At 50.1% G+C, this 16,790-nt stretch overlaps 2 protein-coding genes across 5 annotated transcripts in view; both read right to left on the bottom strand.

Moving 5' to 3' along the window:
- Positions 1 to 5,273, bottom strand: part of SLC8A1 (solute carrier family 8 member A1) — a 114,875-nt gene extending 109,602 nt beyond the window's left edge. For 3 of the 4 annotated variants that reach the window (XM_064709291.1, XM_064709288.1, XM_064709290.1), the window contains exon 1: positions 5,119 to 5,273. The gene's annotated coding sequence lies outside the window, so the exon portion shown is untranslated. The remainder of the gene's footprint in view (positions 1 to 5,118) is intronic. The other variant, XM_064709289.1, reaches the window with a different exon arrangement.
- LOC135445158 (collagen, type I, alpha 1a-like) lies at positions 4,538 to 5,712 on the bottom strand. The gene is made up of 3 exons (XM_064707193.1): positions 5,655 to 5,712; positions 5,322 to 5,495; positions 4,538 to 5,118 (listed from the first exon to the last, which is right to left on the bottom strand). The coding sequence occupies exons 1-3, from the start codon at positions 5,710 to 5,712 to the stop codon at positions 4,538 to 4,540; spliced, it is 813 nt and encodes a 270-aa protein (XP_064563263.1).
- Between the last annotated feature and the right edge of the window lie 11,078 nt (positions 5,713 to 16,790).

The raw sequence follows: 16,790 nt of genomic DNA, 5'->3' as shown, positions 1-16,790 counted from the left end.
CTCTCCCCACAGGGTGCCTGGTTGCTTGCTGGGACCAGTAGAAGTTTGTTCCTCATGTGAGAGCGGCTGCTTTGTGGGAGCACAACCAGGAGCGTGTTGCAACACCACGGGGATTCCCAAAGAGTCTTTTCCCATCCTGCAGTCAGAGCTAGGCAAGAGAGGACCTTTTCCTAGCAAGAGTGTGATAGGGAAAAGCAGGGAAGGCAGCTCAAGCCACCCTTTTCTGGTGTTACAGGCTGGAGAAAGACGGTGTCCCTTCAATCAGAGGGGCCAAAAACTGACAAAGATGCAGCTAGTGGTCACTGCAAGGAACAGCCAGCCTGCACGACAGAGAACAGAGGCTCAAAGCAGCTCAGCTGCTCCCCACCCTGTCCCAGGGGAAAAGACAGCAAGCCCCAAAAAGACAGATTCTCTGTCAAACCTGAAGTCCCCAGGTTACAGCACCTCTCCCCCAGTTTCTCTTGCAGGAGAAGAGGAACCTACTGCAATCTTCCTGGGAAGAAGCACTGCATGCCTTGCCTCCATGCAGGGCACTTTTACAGCCATGGCCCCATCTCTGGAGGAACAGTCAACTTCTCCTCTGCTGCTGGCCCTGCCTGGCTGTGCCCAAGCCTGTACCCTGTGCAGCCTCACTGGAATCAGCAGCCTGCTCTCCAGCAGACAGCTTGGGCAGAGCCTGCTCTGGAAAAAGACATGGCTGTAGGGAAAAAAACAAACCCAAACAACCATCTGGTCTGTGACCATCACAGGTCCAGCTTCCTGCAGCCAAGGGACACAAAAGGGATGCCAAGAGCCCTGCAAGGAGGTGCAGGGTGCTTGGAGATCTGTCTGGGCCGACACAGGCTCCGCTGGCTTCGCTTCTGATCTCGCTGCTGACCCCGTGGCGCAGCTTTGGTAAAACTGAGCTGCTGACAGCTGTGAGATTCAACCACCAGGGCAGGAAAAGGACCCTTCTGCTGCACCGGCACATCCAACCCGTGCCAGAGAGCTGCTGAGTCCAAAGGCTGTGCTGCCACTCCGGGCTGCATAGCGTGACGGCGCTTTAAACACTGCTTGGAAAACCCTTGGCTCGCTTCCCTGCTCTGGCTCTGCCTGGCTCCTGCTCCCTTTCACCCAGCTCTGCCACTCCAAAACAGGCACAGCCTGTTGGCATCCCCCACCCATGACCCTGGAGATCTCCACATCAGGAAAATGATTTCCAGGCCATCAGCATCCTGATTGCATCAGTACAAAAAAACATCAAAACCTTTCCAAATATAGTCAGAGGCACAAGCCCTCCATGAAGCCGATCAAGTAAAACACACATCAGGCCACCCTGGTTTCTGTAAAGGACATTAAAAAGTAAGAATAATTATCAGTCTGCAACTGATTTTTCCAAGTATCCTATCTCTTCAATGAAACATCCAACCTCCTTCCACAATTCCCCCAGCAACTCTCCAAAATAAACGGACAAACAGAGAAAATAAAACATCCCTGATAGAAAATTTCAACCGCATTGGATGAATTTGGGGGCAGCTTGCAGAAAATGAGTTTGGAACCGTTTGTCAGGGAGATTGCAGTCTTGCTTTTCACACATGGAGACCAAGTGTCAAGTTGTCCCTTTCTCCCACGACTCAAGATCTCAGCAAGGAATAAGCCAGGAAATAAGAAGCAAGGGGGAAATGCCACATTTCTCTGGGACTGTTTTTTTTTTGTTTGTTTGTTTGTGTGTCTGCTTCTCAAACAACTGTCTTCCTACTTGCTGCTGTCTTCAGACCATTTCTTTACCCTTACCACCTGCCTTTGGTCTCTTCTTTATCAAGCAGCATCAGGCTCTTCCCTGTGATTCCTCTTGGGTTGCTGATGCCTTCCTCTGTGCCTGTGCATCTCCCTTGCTGATTTCAGCACAGTCTGCCCGTTCTCCATGAGCTGGCCCCGAGGCTGCCTGGCTGGCAGACTCCCTGTGTGATCTCAGGGCAGCCCAGCATCTCCCTGTGCTCCATGGCTCTGTGTAACATGGGCAGAGCATCTCCCGTGAGTGCTGGGAGAGTAAAACACTGCTAATAAGCCTGAGGCTCTTGGGCAGCCTGGGGAGGAAGTATCTGCCCAGAGGTGCCCCAAAGAGGCCAGAAGGGAGGAATTAACAGGCCTATTGCTTTTCCCTATGCCTGTGTCCTCTCTTCCCTCTGGGACTGCTTTTGCACTGGGTTTGTAGCTGTGTCTGGGTCTTCTGTGCAGCGGGAACAGAAAGCTTCAAGGGAGGGGAGATAAATCCCCATCCCCAGCTCCCTGTGAACATCCAGGGATGAAGAGATGGAGATGTCCATGGGGATGGCTGTGGGGGAAGACCCATGGAGATGCAGGCTGTTGACCTGAGCAATTCAGGCACGGTGCCAGGCGGGAGCTGGGCAGGCTGGGCTGGGCTGGGGCTCACCCTGGCACGCTCCATCCATCTGTGTGGCTGCTCCTGCCTGGGGAAGGGTGGTGGCACCTCCCAGCAGAGCCACGTCCAGAGGCACAGCTCTGGCACGGCTGACTCTAGAGGGAGCTGGATGCTAGTGCCGAGCAGAGGGACAGCTTTTAGACCCCCAGACATCAGGCAGGAGATTCTCGGCCCAGGTGTGTGCCAGCCCTGCTTTACCTACCTCACACACGAGGTTAGCCACCCTTCCTTCTCCTCAGACTCCCCCGCCTTCTCTGTCTCCTCAGGAGCTCTTTGCAGCACCAAATCTCACTTCTATTTGTAGCCAGGTTTCCTTAGGAAGCCAGGCACATGAAATCACAGTTTCCATGTCTGTCTGTCTGTTCACATGGCCCCCCCCCTGTTTCCAATTTCAGTTGAAATCACCAGAGGGATAGAGATAACAGCAAAAGCCAAGTTCCTCCAAGGTTCCTGAAAGCAGCTGGAGAGATCCCACTCACACCCTTGGCAAGGGAAAGCCCAGCCAGGAGCTCAGCCCACAGTGGATGCCAGAGCACAGCAGCCTGCAGCAGCCCCAGGTGCAGCCAGGATTTGCACAGCTGTGTGCGCTGATGGCCAGGAGCTGGGAGCAGATCCCAGCACTCTGAGCTTGGACAGAGCTCCAGGTTGTTCCCCGTGCCAGTCACAAGGAGAGCCCCTGTCACTTGTGGTATCTATGACCAGCCTGTTGGTTGATTGCCCAGTGAAGCTTGTATCTTGCAGGGCACTGGGCTTTTTTACAGGATCTTTCATTAGGATGCTGGAGAACAGGGGCTTCTTTATCCCAGTGAGCAATCAGGACTGTGTCTCCTCAAAGCCACAGCAAAAACCCAAATTCTGTCCCAGATGTAACACCTGAAAATCACAACCCTGAGCGCCCTGAGCATATCAGGGTACTACAAAAGGCAGAGAAGTGTCTGTGCCTATACAGCATCATTTTAGGTGCTGTAGAGACTCCCAAGAGCGAGGACATAAACCCAAGTTTGTGCCATGTCATGTGCAGCAGTGCCAGGTGAGAAGACCAGGTGCAGCCTGGGCAGGTACAGGACAGTGTACATTTAAGTTTCAGGAGCTATTCACAGCCAGTAGATTACAAAAACCTTACAGAAAGTGAGGGAAGGAGAAGCAAGCAAAGTTTCATCAGGTTAGAACTGTGCTGCTGCTGACACTCAGGGGTGCTGGACACAGGGAGTGTGTCCAACCTCCTCAGGCATCTGGAATGCAAAGAGAGGAACCTTTGACCAATGCGGCTTCTCAGCACTGACTGAGGAATTGTCCGTGTCAGCTGGTGAGGTGAGCTGGTGGGGGTGTGAGTGGAGCCAGACAGCTTTCCTGGGAGCTGGTGGTGGGGCTCATGGCTTGGCTGGCAGGCGATGCTCCTAGAAATGTCACATTATTTCCCTATTTGGCCTTAATGTCTGCGCTGGACAAGGGGCAAAGCTGCTATTGCAAAACCAATCAGAAGGAAAAGGGGAGAAAGGAACAGCTGATAGACACTCCCTAAGGACCACAAATGCCTTTCTTTGATGATAGCCACGTCCCCAACCAAAGCCATATGTCACAGCTCATTTTTTCCTGGATGCCACCATCACAATACGCAAGTGTCCCAGCTTCCCTTTTCTAAACAAAAGCACACCCCTTCCCTTTGCGATGGTGACAAACAGCACGTGAATTCCCAGGCAGGTACCAGGCGAGCACACAGAGAACCCCAGCCCCTCTCAGCCTTCATTTCAGTTGCCTGACTTGCGGATTTGCAACATCTGGGACTGGAGGAATGAACAGGTTCCTGCAAAGCGCAGGCGAAAAGGAGCCCTGAGAGCACACGCTCGCACCCTCACACCCGTGACCTTGTGATTTTACTACAGCTTTCATTTTCAGACTCCAGTCCTCCCTAGTGCTTGCTGCATTTCTGCAACATTTTGGCAGTTTGCTCTCGCCTTGGAGACAGAGCAGAGTGTGGAGTTGTTTTGCATGGCTCGGCGGGGAGGGAAGCAACAAGGCTGTGAATAAAGAATTAAACTCAAGATGACGGAAGAGCCCCAGCCATGCTTCCACCTAGACAAAGCCTACGTGATGAGCGCTGCTTAATGCCAGCCCTTAACACCGCACGCCGCTCGAGAGGAAAAGGGGAATTTCGGCGTGGCTGCAGGTGCCGCCGAGCACTCCCCTCGGGCAGCGTTTCGAGGCAGGGGGAGCAGCGCTGCCCGGCGGCACGCACAGCCCCGCCAGGCGGAGGCACCGCGCCCCGCCGCGCACGGGGATGCGCCCCGAGCCCCCCGGGAGCGGGATCAGCTCAACCCTGCCCGACCCCACCTGCCCGGCGATGCCCGCCGATGCCCGCCGATGCCCGGCTCCCGGGCTAGCGGGGAACCGACCCCCGCCGCAGCCGCGCCTCCCGTCGCGACATGTCGCGATTGGCCGCCGGGGGAGGGCAGCGAGCCCCTCCGCCCGCCCGGAGGTGCCGCGGCGGGGTTGTAGGGAGCGTTCCCGGTGTGTGTGTGCCGTGTGCGAGCATCCCACCCCCGCCTCCCCATCGCTCCCGCACGGCCCCGGTGCCCCGTGCCGCCCCCCGGCAGCCCCCGCCGGCGCTGGGATCGCGCTCTGGGCAGCAGCGTGGGGCTGGGCAGGGTCGGGGCGGGGGCCGGCCGCTCTCTCTCTCGCTCGGTCCTCGGTCCTACCTGGCGGGCAGCGGCAGCGGGCGGCGGCTCAGCAGCGGCGGGGCATCGCGGCGGGGCGGGCGGCGGAGCCCCCGTGCGCGGCTGCGGCGGCGGGCGGGAGGCAGAGAGAGAGAGGGAGGGAGGGAGGGAGGGAGAAGGGAGGGAGAAGGGAGGGAGGAAGGAAGGGAGGGATGGAGGGATGGATGGAGGGAGCGCGCGCGCACACACGCGGCCGGGCGCGCCCGGGGATGCGCTCAGCCGGCCCGCCCCGCAGGCTGCCTCCCCTCCCTCCGCATCCCTCGGCCACGGCCGTGCCGCTCCCGGGCAGCAGCCCCAGCGCTCCTCCTCGTCCTCCCGCTGCTGGAAGTATTTCCCGAATTCCTCCTCCGATCGAGGGACTTTGAAAGGGAGGGCTGGTTACGGACCCACCCCCAGCAGCCCTGCCCTCCCTGCTTGGGGCAGTCCCCAGCCCTGCCCTGCCTGCCCCTAGCCCTGCCCGTCCTGCCCGGGACAGTCCCCGTCCATGCCCTGCCTGCCTCCAGCACAGCCCACCCCACCCTGGTCGGTCAGCTCCTGCCCGCATCCCCCGGCCGACCTGCAGCCTGCCAGGGCCATCCTGAACCCATCTGCACCCTTCAGGAGGGAGAGAGCCCTGGGGAGGATGGAGAGAAGGGAAACGTGTGTGTGTGTGTGTGTGTGTGTCTGTGTCTGTGTCTGTGTGTCTGTATGTATCTGTGTCTCTGTGTGCCCGTGTCTGTGTGTGTGCGCACGCCTGTGTGTGTACAAGCAGTGCCTTGCTGTGTCTGTCCCCGTGCCCCACAGTGTTGCCCATGGCAGCTGTGGGGAGGCAGGAGGTCAGGAGCATCCCAAGGGGCCCTGGGTTGACGTTCACCCCCCTCTCACATCCTCAGAGCTTTGGCCAGGGTCAGCAGGGGACATGGGGTGACAGGCAAGGAGCATATGGGTCAGCTGGGACCCTCCTGGCAGCTGGCTCAGCCCCTGAGCCCACAGAGCCCCTGTCCCCACAGGAGGGTCCTGCAGGAAGGCAGCAGCCTGGCACAGCAGGACTTGCCGCACCTCAGGCTGACCAACGTGTCCTTCCTGTGGGCAATTCCCCTTTCACCATGCCTGAATGACTCCTCCACCCTTCGCTGGCTCCAGCAAGGAGCAGATGAACCCATTGTCCCACCCTCCAGGCAAAACTCTGTGACTTTGGGAACTTAAAATAGGACCAGAGCTAATAGCTCACACACTGGTGTTCAAGTTCCCAGCGACCTTGATGAACCCTCTGTGCCCAGATCCCCAGGTGCAGCAAGAACTGTGGGCAAGCAGAGACATTGTTCTAGCTCCTGCACCCTCTTGCACAGCAACCCAGAATTTTACCTCTCAATTTCATTTGTGCTTTTCTTACTTGCTTTCAAAAAAAAGATTTTTTTTAAAGATTTTTGCACCACTGTGTCTTTCAGCAGAGTCGGAAAACTAAATTTCTCTGTTCAACATGAGGAGTAGGACATGGACACTGTCACAAAACTCCTTTGTGAAGCACTTTGTGATGAGCTTGCCAACCAACAAACCAGTTACTTATAATTAGTGTTGCAGCAGTTATGGGTGTTATTTAGTTTTGGTCTCACTCTAAGAGGTGAGATTGCCTGTATATGGAATGAAAGGCATTTCCATATAAGAATTTGGTTTAGAAAAAAACAGAATTTTGTGTCAAATAGCTAACTCTGATTTTCTGCCTCACCTCTTTTGATTTAAAACTCTTTAGAGGAGAGATAAGTTTGCATCTGGCCATGTGTGGTACATTGATGGTACTCAATTCTCCCAGCAGGGCCACTGATATAAAATGAGCCCAGCTAAATGTGTGCAGCATGGCCAGTGCTGTGCAGGGCTCAGGAGCTGAGCAGGGCAGTGGATGTGGATCAGTGGCATTTGGTTTGGCAGGGGCTGCAGGATGCACTGCCCAAGCTGGCATGGCAAAAGGATAATGTGAACAGCAGAAATTGGCATGGGTGCAGCAAACACAGTCCCTGCTGGTGCATTTCACCCTGCACACTGAAATCCAATCACTGCACCAGTAAGCAGTGGAACACAAAATTTAGTCATGGAGTTCTCCCTAAAACTTTCTAATTCCCTCAGTAATGTTGCTGACCTACTTCCCAGCTCTTTCAGTGAATGCAGTACCCAGTTCCTCTGGATCACCAGGGCTGTGCTTATGGCATGCACTGGTGAGCTGCCCTCTGAAGAGCCAGGCTCTCCTCCAAACTCACCTCTCTCTGCAGCTTGCAGTGGTGCTCCTGTCTCCAGTGCCTCCTGTGAGCCTCTCAGAAAGGCTGCTTCAGCTGAGGGATTTTTGTGACATTCCAGGGGAGCTGGAGAAAACAAGGAGTTGGTCAGTGTTGGTGGTGATGCTCATTAGTCCAGGACCCTTTGTACCCACCCAGCCCTAATGGCACTGGGACAGAAAAGGCAAAGCAGCACTATCCCATCTGAACATGGGAGCAGCTTTGATCTGGCTGCTTCAAAAGTGACTGGATAGGAAGAACATCAGGCTGGGAGGCCTGGAGATGTGTCCCACTCCCTGGTCCCTCACACACCCCTTTCCAGGCACATTTAGATCTTCATTTCTTACAGTCTCCAAGAGAAAGGTAGAGATGGGCTTTGAAGGAAAGAGTGGAAGTCAGGGAGTGGGAGAGACAGTGAGCCCAGTAGCTGAGAGGAGGTGCTGTGTTCCAGGACTGCTCCCCACTGCAGTGGCCATGCTTCACCCTGCTCTTTCTCAGCCAAGCTAGCTGGAGTGGTGGCTGTGGCAGAATGGAGCTCTGCATGGGCTGTGAGATCTGCTGGGTGAGCTGAGCAAACGCTCCTGCGCTCTGCCTGGTGCTCCAGGCAAAAACCCAACAGGACTGCTCACGTCCTGACACAGCAAGTTCTGTCACTGTGGGGGCACATCTGTGCTTCAGCACTCCAGACTGCAGCCTGCTCTGGGCTGGGAGAGGCAGCTGCTTGCTCCAGCCACCTCTACCTGCCTGTCACTCCTTGCAGCCATGCAGAACACCTGCCACTGCAGCCATGCTTGCAACTGAGCACCTGCCACTGCAGCCATGCAACTGAGCACCTGCCACTGCAGGCCTGCTTACAGCACGGGTTCCTCCTCTCCAAATCATGGAGATTCTCATGCCAGTAGTAGGGAGCGGCTCATTCATTCCCTCATTCATTCATGCCCACCCACAGCTCTCCCCGACAGCAGCCTGCATCCCTCTGCAGTTGCTGGAGGAGGTTTCTGGGTATTGTCTGCATGTGAAGAGCACAAAGGCAATTCCTCCTGGCAAAGAATGGGGTTAGTGGGCTGTGGAGCCCTGAGCACAGGACAGAACGGTGCAGGCCAATTCTGTGCGCTGTGCCTTGTGAAAAAAAGACATCTGAACTGCTGCACAGTTTAGGGGAGGGGGACACAAAGCCTCAGGCACTTTTTGCTTGGAAAAATTCTGCCTTGTATTCCCTGTAAGAGACAAGAGGTCAGGACAATGCTCAGCCCAGCCAAAGCATGTTCATCTCTGAGGAGCTGTCCTACCACCCTTTCTTGTCCCTCTTTGGAGCATCTCCTCAGTGGAGTGCTTTGGTCTCAGATGATGCTGGGATAACCAGTGAGTCTGCTTTGGCTGGTTATCTCTGGTTATGGTGTTCCTCGAGTCCCTCAGGAGATGCCAGAGAGGTCCTGCAGAAGCAGATGGGTTGTCACCTCTGCTTGCCATCCATCTGCCTTTGCTCCTTGCTGCAGCAGGCTTGAGCATGCGCTCCCTGAACATTCTCTGGCTCTCCAATGCATGTTCTTGGCAGAGACCTGGAGATCCCTGGAGAGTGGTGTTTCTAAAAAAGATGCTTAGAAACATCCTTTCCAGCAATTTGAGCACTTCCTTTCACTGACACCTTCAAACCAGCCTTTGCTGTTGGGAGAATAAATCAGGCCTTTAGAAATGTGGCAGATGGAGTGGGACACAGCAGTGAGTAGGAAGGGCAATTTTATATGCTGGACATCAATATATTTCTCTTTGAGCTCTCCAGGCAGTGCCTCTGTAGCTGTTTCCAAGCATCTGGTGCAGTCTGAGCCCTGATGATCCCGTGGAGGTCTGATTGCACCACAGTTGTCCATCAGCCAGCCAGGGGGCTTGGATGGGAAAGGTGTCTCCTGCCCTGGAAAGCTGAGAGTACAGACTGCACCCTGGGCAGGAGGCAGTGTTTGATGGAATGTTTGGGCACACCTGTGAAAAGTGGGCAGTGTGTGATTTGCTGTCCCTCCCCTGCTTTGAGAACCTGCAGAGGTAAATGGAGAAACCAAGCTTGTGCCCCTTTAGAGCTTCCCCCCGGATATTTGCTCTGTGCTGTGTTTTATATATGTTTAAACAATAAATCCAGAGCATAGCATTTAACAGCTTGGGAGAGAGCTTTCTTGGAAGAAGCATTGACTGGCCAAATTTTGCAGAGCCCTACTTATGTGTAATAGGCACAAAAGTACAATTGCACTGGAAACCACTTGCTGCGTGGGGACTTGTCCTGAGTTGACTATATGATGCTTTTATTCCCAATAGTCTCGTTCTGTTTATGCTGAATAATAAGTTTTGCACCTTTAAGACACGTTCCAGAGAGTGAAGGAAGGAGAGAAGAAGATTTTAAAGATTCTCTCCCAAATTTGCTCTGAACCAAGACAGGACTGAAAGGAGTAGTTAGAGGGGCTGGACTTGAATTTAGGAAGCTTGGAAATGAGGAGAATTGCACATATTTTGCAAAACATCTAGGCTGAAAAACAATATGCTTGTTCTTCTCTTCAAATTCTGCTTCACGGTTGTACTTTTCTTTGTGGAAAAAACTCGTTTTCTGGTCACCAGGAATGTACAGGAAAACTTCAATATGTGCACAGAATGACTTCAGCAGCTGGGCTGGTTGAGAGAGATGTACAAGGTGCAAACTGTCTCCTCACTCTTCTCAAAGGGTTGGAAACAAAAAAGCCTTCTGGCAGCTGTCAGTTGTCTCAGCAGCAGTGCATGCTAACACCAGCATCTCACTCCCACTTCTCAGGCAAAAACCAGCTCCTAGCTGGAGCCACTGAATCACTGGAAAATGAGGGGCCAGATGTCCCCTGCTGAACTGGCTGTTCCTTAGCATCTTTTCCTAGCAGAACCATGACACCAATGGAGTTTTGTTTTGCTGTTTCAAGACTTCAGACCGCAGGGACTCAAAATGCAAGGCTGACTGAAATTTGTTTCCCAGTGAAAACCACAGCCCAGTGACTCTGCTGCTTCCCTGCAAAGGGCCATGAAAGTGCAATGTGCCAGCTCTGGGGTAGGCATTAGCACTCTCCAGCTGACACTCCAGCCTTCTTCACCACCATCCCAAGGCCTGGAAAAATTTTGGTTGAAAAAAAATAACCCTCCATAAATACAGAATTATAAAGTAACAAATAACATGTTCTCTGGATTTGTCTTCTGCTCTTGAGCCCTCTAGTTTGGTGCTTTCCAATTTACTTGACAACCAGAAGCAAGTTAAAAAAACCACGAGAGTGTTGAAATAGTGATCACGTGACTCCAGGAGCTGGGATTTCCAGAAAAACAGAAGTGCGAGTACCACGTGGCACCGTCTGGGAGCTGTGTCCTGCAAACTGGGGATTGTGAGGCTTCCCCAGCAGCTCTGGCCCTATTCCTCCTTTGATCCCTGAGCAGGGTTCCCATAGTTACCAGTGGGAGCACAAGGCAAATCAGATGTAGAGCATGGTTCTGGCTGTGGCCCCTGGTTGTGAAAGTAATTTGGCCTCCTCTGTGTCATCTGTTTGCCAGCCTTCAGCAAGGCTGGGTATTCCAGGGAAAATGGCCTTTTTTGTTAAAAGTGAGATGTGACTGGCCTGAGCTGCACAAAGCACTGTATTGATATTTTATTTATGTCTTCTAGATCAAGAGGGCTGGAGGAACACCTTGCAAAGGCCTATTAGGTGAGAGGCTGTGCAATGATTTCTCCTAAAGGGAAATTTTCTTCTCTGTAGTGGGCTCTGATCTCTGCTGTCCTTGAGGGTGGTCAGAAATGTCCCCTGACTTCTTGGGGCTTTGAGGGTGGTCAGAAATGATCCCTGACTCCTTGCTGCTTTGACTTTATGAGGCTCTGCTTTGTTTCACTTCCAAGTGGCCTTGCCTGGCGAGGTGTCCCTCCAGCACAGCAGAGCTGTGCCTGACATGAGTCCTCGAGTCCTGGGGACAGAGGGACATGTTGTCTGCTGTTATCAGTCAATTTTAGCCACAAGGACCCATGTAGTTGGAATTTCTGTGCTCCTTGGCCTTCCCAAGGCACCTTGCAGAAATCCTGTGTCCTTGCTCCTGCTTGACTTTCCCCCTGGGACAGCTGAGACAGCAGCTGGGTTCTTTTCCCAGTTTCCTTCCCCACAGTTCAGTCTGCTGGCCAGACACTCACACTGGTGCATGCACAGATTTTGCTGTTTGGGCACAGTCTGCTCCAGTTCTGCTGTTTTTGTCTGAAGATGGATGAACCAAAAATGCTCATCCTCTCTGTGCTGCCTGCTCAGGCAGTACTGAGGCAGAAACCAGTGCTGCATCCCCTAAATCCCTAAATGTAGGAATTGAAACCTTGCATGTAAAGAGAATTTACAAAAAAAAAAAAAAAAAAAAAAAAAAAAGGGAAAAAGAAGCAAGAAACAAGAAAATCAGACGTAACTTCCTGATTGCTTAGTGGTTATGGGGTTGGGGGTTTTGCTGGACACTTTGGAGATATGAAACTGCACCATTTGTAAGACTGGATTCTCCTTTCAAATTTCCATGCTCTCATGTGCTAATCTGTTTTCCCCTTGAAATTTCAAACATGGCCTGTTTAAAAGCTGCCCTGAGCTGAATGCTTTTATCATGCCTTTCTGGATTGTGATGATGCTTTAAAATGATTGAAGATGCTTCTTTGCCACCTGCCTCATGGTTAGAAATCCCTAGGTCCCTTAAGGAAATCTGCTGTTATGGGAGCTGTACCCAGCTTCTCTGAGATCTGTTTTGGTTCTGAGGTTTTTGCTGGTGTGTTTGGTAAGGCAGTGTCTTACAGGCCTGATGGGAATCCAGGCTTTCCCTTTTCACTCAGCTCTCTCAGTGCACCTCAGTCACTCAGAACCTTTCTGCCCCTGCACCTCAAGATACCAGCATGGTGTTTTGGTCATTGTGCCAGGGCTGCCAACAGTACCTGGATTTTATTTGCCACCAGTGGATTCCAGAGTTCACAGGTGTATTTATATGGCCAGTGGCATCAGGGAAGCAGGCAACAGCTGCATAAGGAATAAGAGGGGTGAGAGGTCTCCAAGACATGATTCAAGAGGAAACAGTGCAGGAATGCAAACTGACAAGTCAAGAGGAGACATATATCCTTGCACATCTGAAAGAGTGGATGCTTTCCATTCCTCCTGTGGACATGATAAGAAGTCAGGCAGTTAAACTATAGGCAGGGACACTGAAGTTTGGCACAAGGAAAAACTTTCCACAGCCATGAGAGGAATGGTGTAGGCAGCTGGGCTGTCTGTAAGGAGGAAGAAGTGTGTCTTTTATCACTGAAAAGTTTTAAGATCAGGATGAGCAAACCTCAGATCAGGTGTAGGTGACCTAGTTCTCAACATCATTTCAGCAGAAAAATTTGAGAGATGAACAATCAGAAGACAGTGAGCACACCACAAAGAGAACACCAAGGTTGTGATTAGGCTGAAAGGAAAGAAGATGTGCCTTTAGGCTTGGGACAAAAATTTGGTGTTGTTGAAGAGTCAGAACTTTGGAAATTAGTCCATTCTGGGGGAGCATAGCAAAGTCTAGGTGGAAAAACTATCCAATTTCACCCAACCTGGGAGCACACCGACCTTCATTGCAGGCTGGCAGCCAATTTCCTGGGGGGATGAGGCACTTAGCTCACAGGACACCAGGGAAGAGAGCTGATTGATGCTCTGGAGCCCATGGTGTATCCACTTGAGTTTTGTCCTGTCAAGGTTTGTCCAGGCTGTTGTGGTTTAGTAATGGTACTCCTCAGTTTAATACTCCACTAAAGCCACATGCTGCTCCCACTTCAACTGGAGGAACAAATGGCAAAGATCATGGGCTGAGATGAGAACAATTTACTGGAAACAGCAGAGAGATAAGAAAATGAATGGTAACAGCAACACTATTAATTTTAAAAGTGTACAGAAGAGAGAGAGTGATTCACATGCCAATATGCTCATGAGAGAGCCATTCTTTTGCCCAGGCAGATAGTGATAGAACAATGCTGGTTGTTTTAAACTAAAAGAGAAGAGATTTAGATTAGATGCTAACAAGAAATCCTTTACTGTGAGGGTGGTGAGGCACTGGAACATGTTGCCCAGAGAAGCTGTGGATGCCCCATCCTTGGAAGTGTTCCTGGCCATGCTGGATGGGGCTTGGAGCAAACTGGTCTTGTGGAAGGTGTCCCTACCCATAGCAGGGGGGTTGGAACTGGTGGATGATTTTTCAAGTCCCTTCTAACCCAAACCATGGTGTGATTTTATGGTTCTATGAAAATAATATCTTTGGTTAAGCCTGACTTAACTAAAGTCTGACATGTCTAACAGCATGAAATAAAGATATGAGAAGCTACCAGGACCTGCAGATTGTAAGAAGAGGGGTGATGCGCATGCAGCTGACCGTGCGTGATCAGTGGCTGCACTGACTAGACAGCAGCAGGAAAAATTGCAGGAAAGAGAAACAATCCTGATAACAAAGGCAGGGCACCAGCTTAATCACTGGCTTGTCTGGGGGAGAGGGACTGGATAAAGAAGCAGAACTCAGGAACCAAAAAAGACACAAAACCAAAATGTGAGGTAAAGGAAGTGACACAGCCAGGCTGATCTGGGGCCTTTGGTCAGCTGTGTGCTGGATTATGGCAACGTGACAAATGAGCCACTGTGGTGGGTTTGGTGTTGGCCAGTTGCTATTGTGCTTACTAGAATGTACTCACTAGTTTCTTATTGTAGGATACGACTGGGAGAAAGGCAAAGTAGGTTTAAAACTTTAAAAGGGTATAAAGAAAAATTTATTAATAGTAACTAAGAGAAAGAATTATAAGAATTAGAACAAAACTTTTAGGACATTTTTCTTCTCTTTGCAACTTCTTCTTTCCTAATGACAATGTAAAGAAAGGATGCCTAAAATTTCAGTTAGTTTGCTACTTTTAGAATAGTCTTTCTTCAGCTTGCTTAGGGAGAGAAGTCTCTTGTTAATGTCATGGAGACTTCTCCACAAGAAAACAGTTCTTTTGTGGCTCTTAATTTTCATGAATAGCAGCTGCCCAGGGAGATTTGTAATTGTGGAATCCCTCCCATATTCTGTAAGCTTTTCTTACAACTGTATTTATGGGTTATGTCGACTTATGGGGTATTGTTTTTGTGTTTAAAGGTAAAGCTTCTCATTATCTATCTTTGAAATAATTTTCATCTTTAGGAACAGAGATCTTCTCTTTCTTGGGGTTACAGGACCTTCATTACTCTTCTCTCTTTCTTTGTTCAAACTTCTCATAGGATTATACTTAGTTTAATATTTGCTTACTTTAGCATGGAGGCCTTTGTTTGATATCTATAATTTGAACACTTTTATTTCCTTATACTTTCATGCATTGCAGGGAAAAAGAATCTTTCTTCCTGTTTTTACAAGAGGATTTTACCTTAAAACTAAAGGCGTTCCTTCATCCTTCTTATCTGGGACTTGACTTCTTCTTTACTGACTTCAGTGTTTTTATGTTGTTCTTCCACATGTCTAGATTTTATTATTTTCTCCCACTCAAAGGAAGATTGAAGCACTAAAAAAAGTTAATGTCTCACCCAGGGCTTACAAATAGTCACTTAACCCCAGCTGGGCTCAGTACCTTACCGATCGAAGTTACAACTAAAGAAAAGTAACAAAGACCTCAGTAACTGAACTAAAACTCAGCAGTGACACACTAAAGAAAGAAGCTGAAACTTCTCCTCTCCCTTTACTCAGCAACTAATAAGAAAAACCCAGCAAGTGCCCACAGCAGGGGCAGCCCAGCCTAACCTAACCAAAACAAGGGCTGGGCCAGCCATGCTGCTTCTTTACCAACCAGGAAAAAAAGGAAAAAATTCACAGATTTCTTCCATCTGTAACATGTATTTTTCACAAAAGCATATACAAGTTTTTAGTAGTTCAAACAGATTGTCAATTGCACAAAAACTTTACATCACTCCCATAAACACCTCCTATACAAAACCACCGCAGCAGCGTAGGTGTGATGATGGACCTGAAATCAGCCAGGTCATGAACATCTGCCACATCCAGCACACCCCCAGCTCCTCAGAGAGCCTGACTCAGCACAGGCCTTCCTGCAGATGGCTTTGTGTGCCCAAGACCCTGATGAAGTGCAGTGTCTGCACGAGACACTGCCACAAAAGAAGGGACGCGCCAAATGACATCCACGCCAAAGGCAAGAAATGAAGTTACAACTCAGGATGAAGGCAGGGAGTCTGTGCTGGAGAAACATCAACTTTATTAAGGTTAGAGCCTTCAAGCTTGTCTTGCTGTGTGATTTTCCATAAGCTGCGTACATCAAGGCACGTTTCAAGATAAGCAGAATGTGTTTCAAAGAGAAGGATGTTAAAATTTGGCATGTTCTTATCAACAGGGACAGAAAATATCTAGAAAACATTGGTAGTGGCACAGCTTGTAATGCCTACAAACTTGTCTTGTTTTGTAGCAATCTTCTAGGTCTGTGCCTCAAGGCATGCTCAAAATAGTCTGCCTGGTTAGTTTTAAGGTAAGAACATTGGAATTAAGGGTAAGAGGCTGAATACTTTTTTAGTTCATTATTGTAGAGGTACATCTTCAGGCATTTTAACATCTTCAGGCATTTTAACACCTTAAGGCCCTTTCCAGGTACACATGAAGATGGTGCACAAATACACAGACTTGTCCTGGCCTCTAAAAATGCAATGACTCTCACCAAATTATGGATCCTCAGGTGGGTCTTTGGTGATTTGTTTTGGAGGTTTTAAGCATCTAAAGAAGGTCTGAGTAATTTTTCTAAAATAGTCATTATTTGTCCTGAATCCTAACTGGTGATTGACAACTTAACAGACAAACCATTGCCTACTAAGCAGATTTTCAGTGGCAAGCAGTATGAAGATTTCTCTTCTCTGACAACGAAAGGTTCACATCCCACACACACCATTCTCCTTCACATGATCCCCTGATCCCCACACACATCTCCATGGTCCTTGTGCACACTCACAGCAGAGAACCTTCAAAATTAACTCTTATGTCAAGATTAATTTGGACACATGTCACACTTCAGGGAAGGGGTGAGGTTATCAGCAAGGCTCTAAAAAACTCTAAGTGTCAGTTACTCTTGCTCTCAAAACTTCACTTTGGATCACATCAACTCAAGCCAAAAGGCAAATCTCTCAGTTATCAAGAAAGATGCTTTGTGGAGCATCTCTTTTCTTCAACCAGTGGCTAAAATGTAGGATCACAGAAAGTTTTAGGTTGAAAAGGCCTCCAGGATCATGAGTCCAGTTGTTAACCTAACACACCAAAGTCCACCACTAAACCATGTCCCCCAGCTGCCACATCTACACGTCTTTTCAATACTTTCAGGAATGGTGATTCCACCATTTCCTAAATAAATAAACAGGACTCATCCTGATA

This window comes from Zonotrichia leucophrys, chromosome 3 (assembly GCF_028769735.1).
Source record: "Zonotrichia leucophrys gambelii isolate GWCS_2022_RI chromosome 3, RI_Zleu_2.0, whole genome shotgun sequence".
Lineage (NCBI taxonomy): Eukaryota > Metazoa > Chordata > Aves > Passeriformes > Passerellidae > Zonotrichia > Zonotrichia leucophrys.
Note: the sequence above shows the minus strand (reverse complement) of the source record. Positions and strands in the feature narration are given on the sequence as shown.

Coding starts and splice junctions, on each gene's coding strand:
- LOC135445158 (XM_064707193.1), bottom strand. CDS start 5,712: ATGGCCCTGGCAGGCTGCAGGTCGGCCGGGGGATGCGGGCAGGAGCTG. Junction 5,496..5,654: donor GCAGGAGCTGACCGACCAGG/GTGGGGTGGGCT, acceptor TCCCTTTCAAAG/TCCCTCGATCGGAGGAGGAA. Junction 5,119..5,321: donor GGGCGCGCCCGGCCGCGTGT/GTGCGCGCGCGC, acceptor GCTGCCCGCCAG/GTAGGACCGAGGACCGAGCG.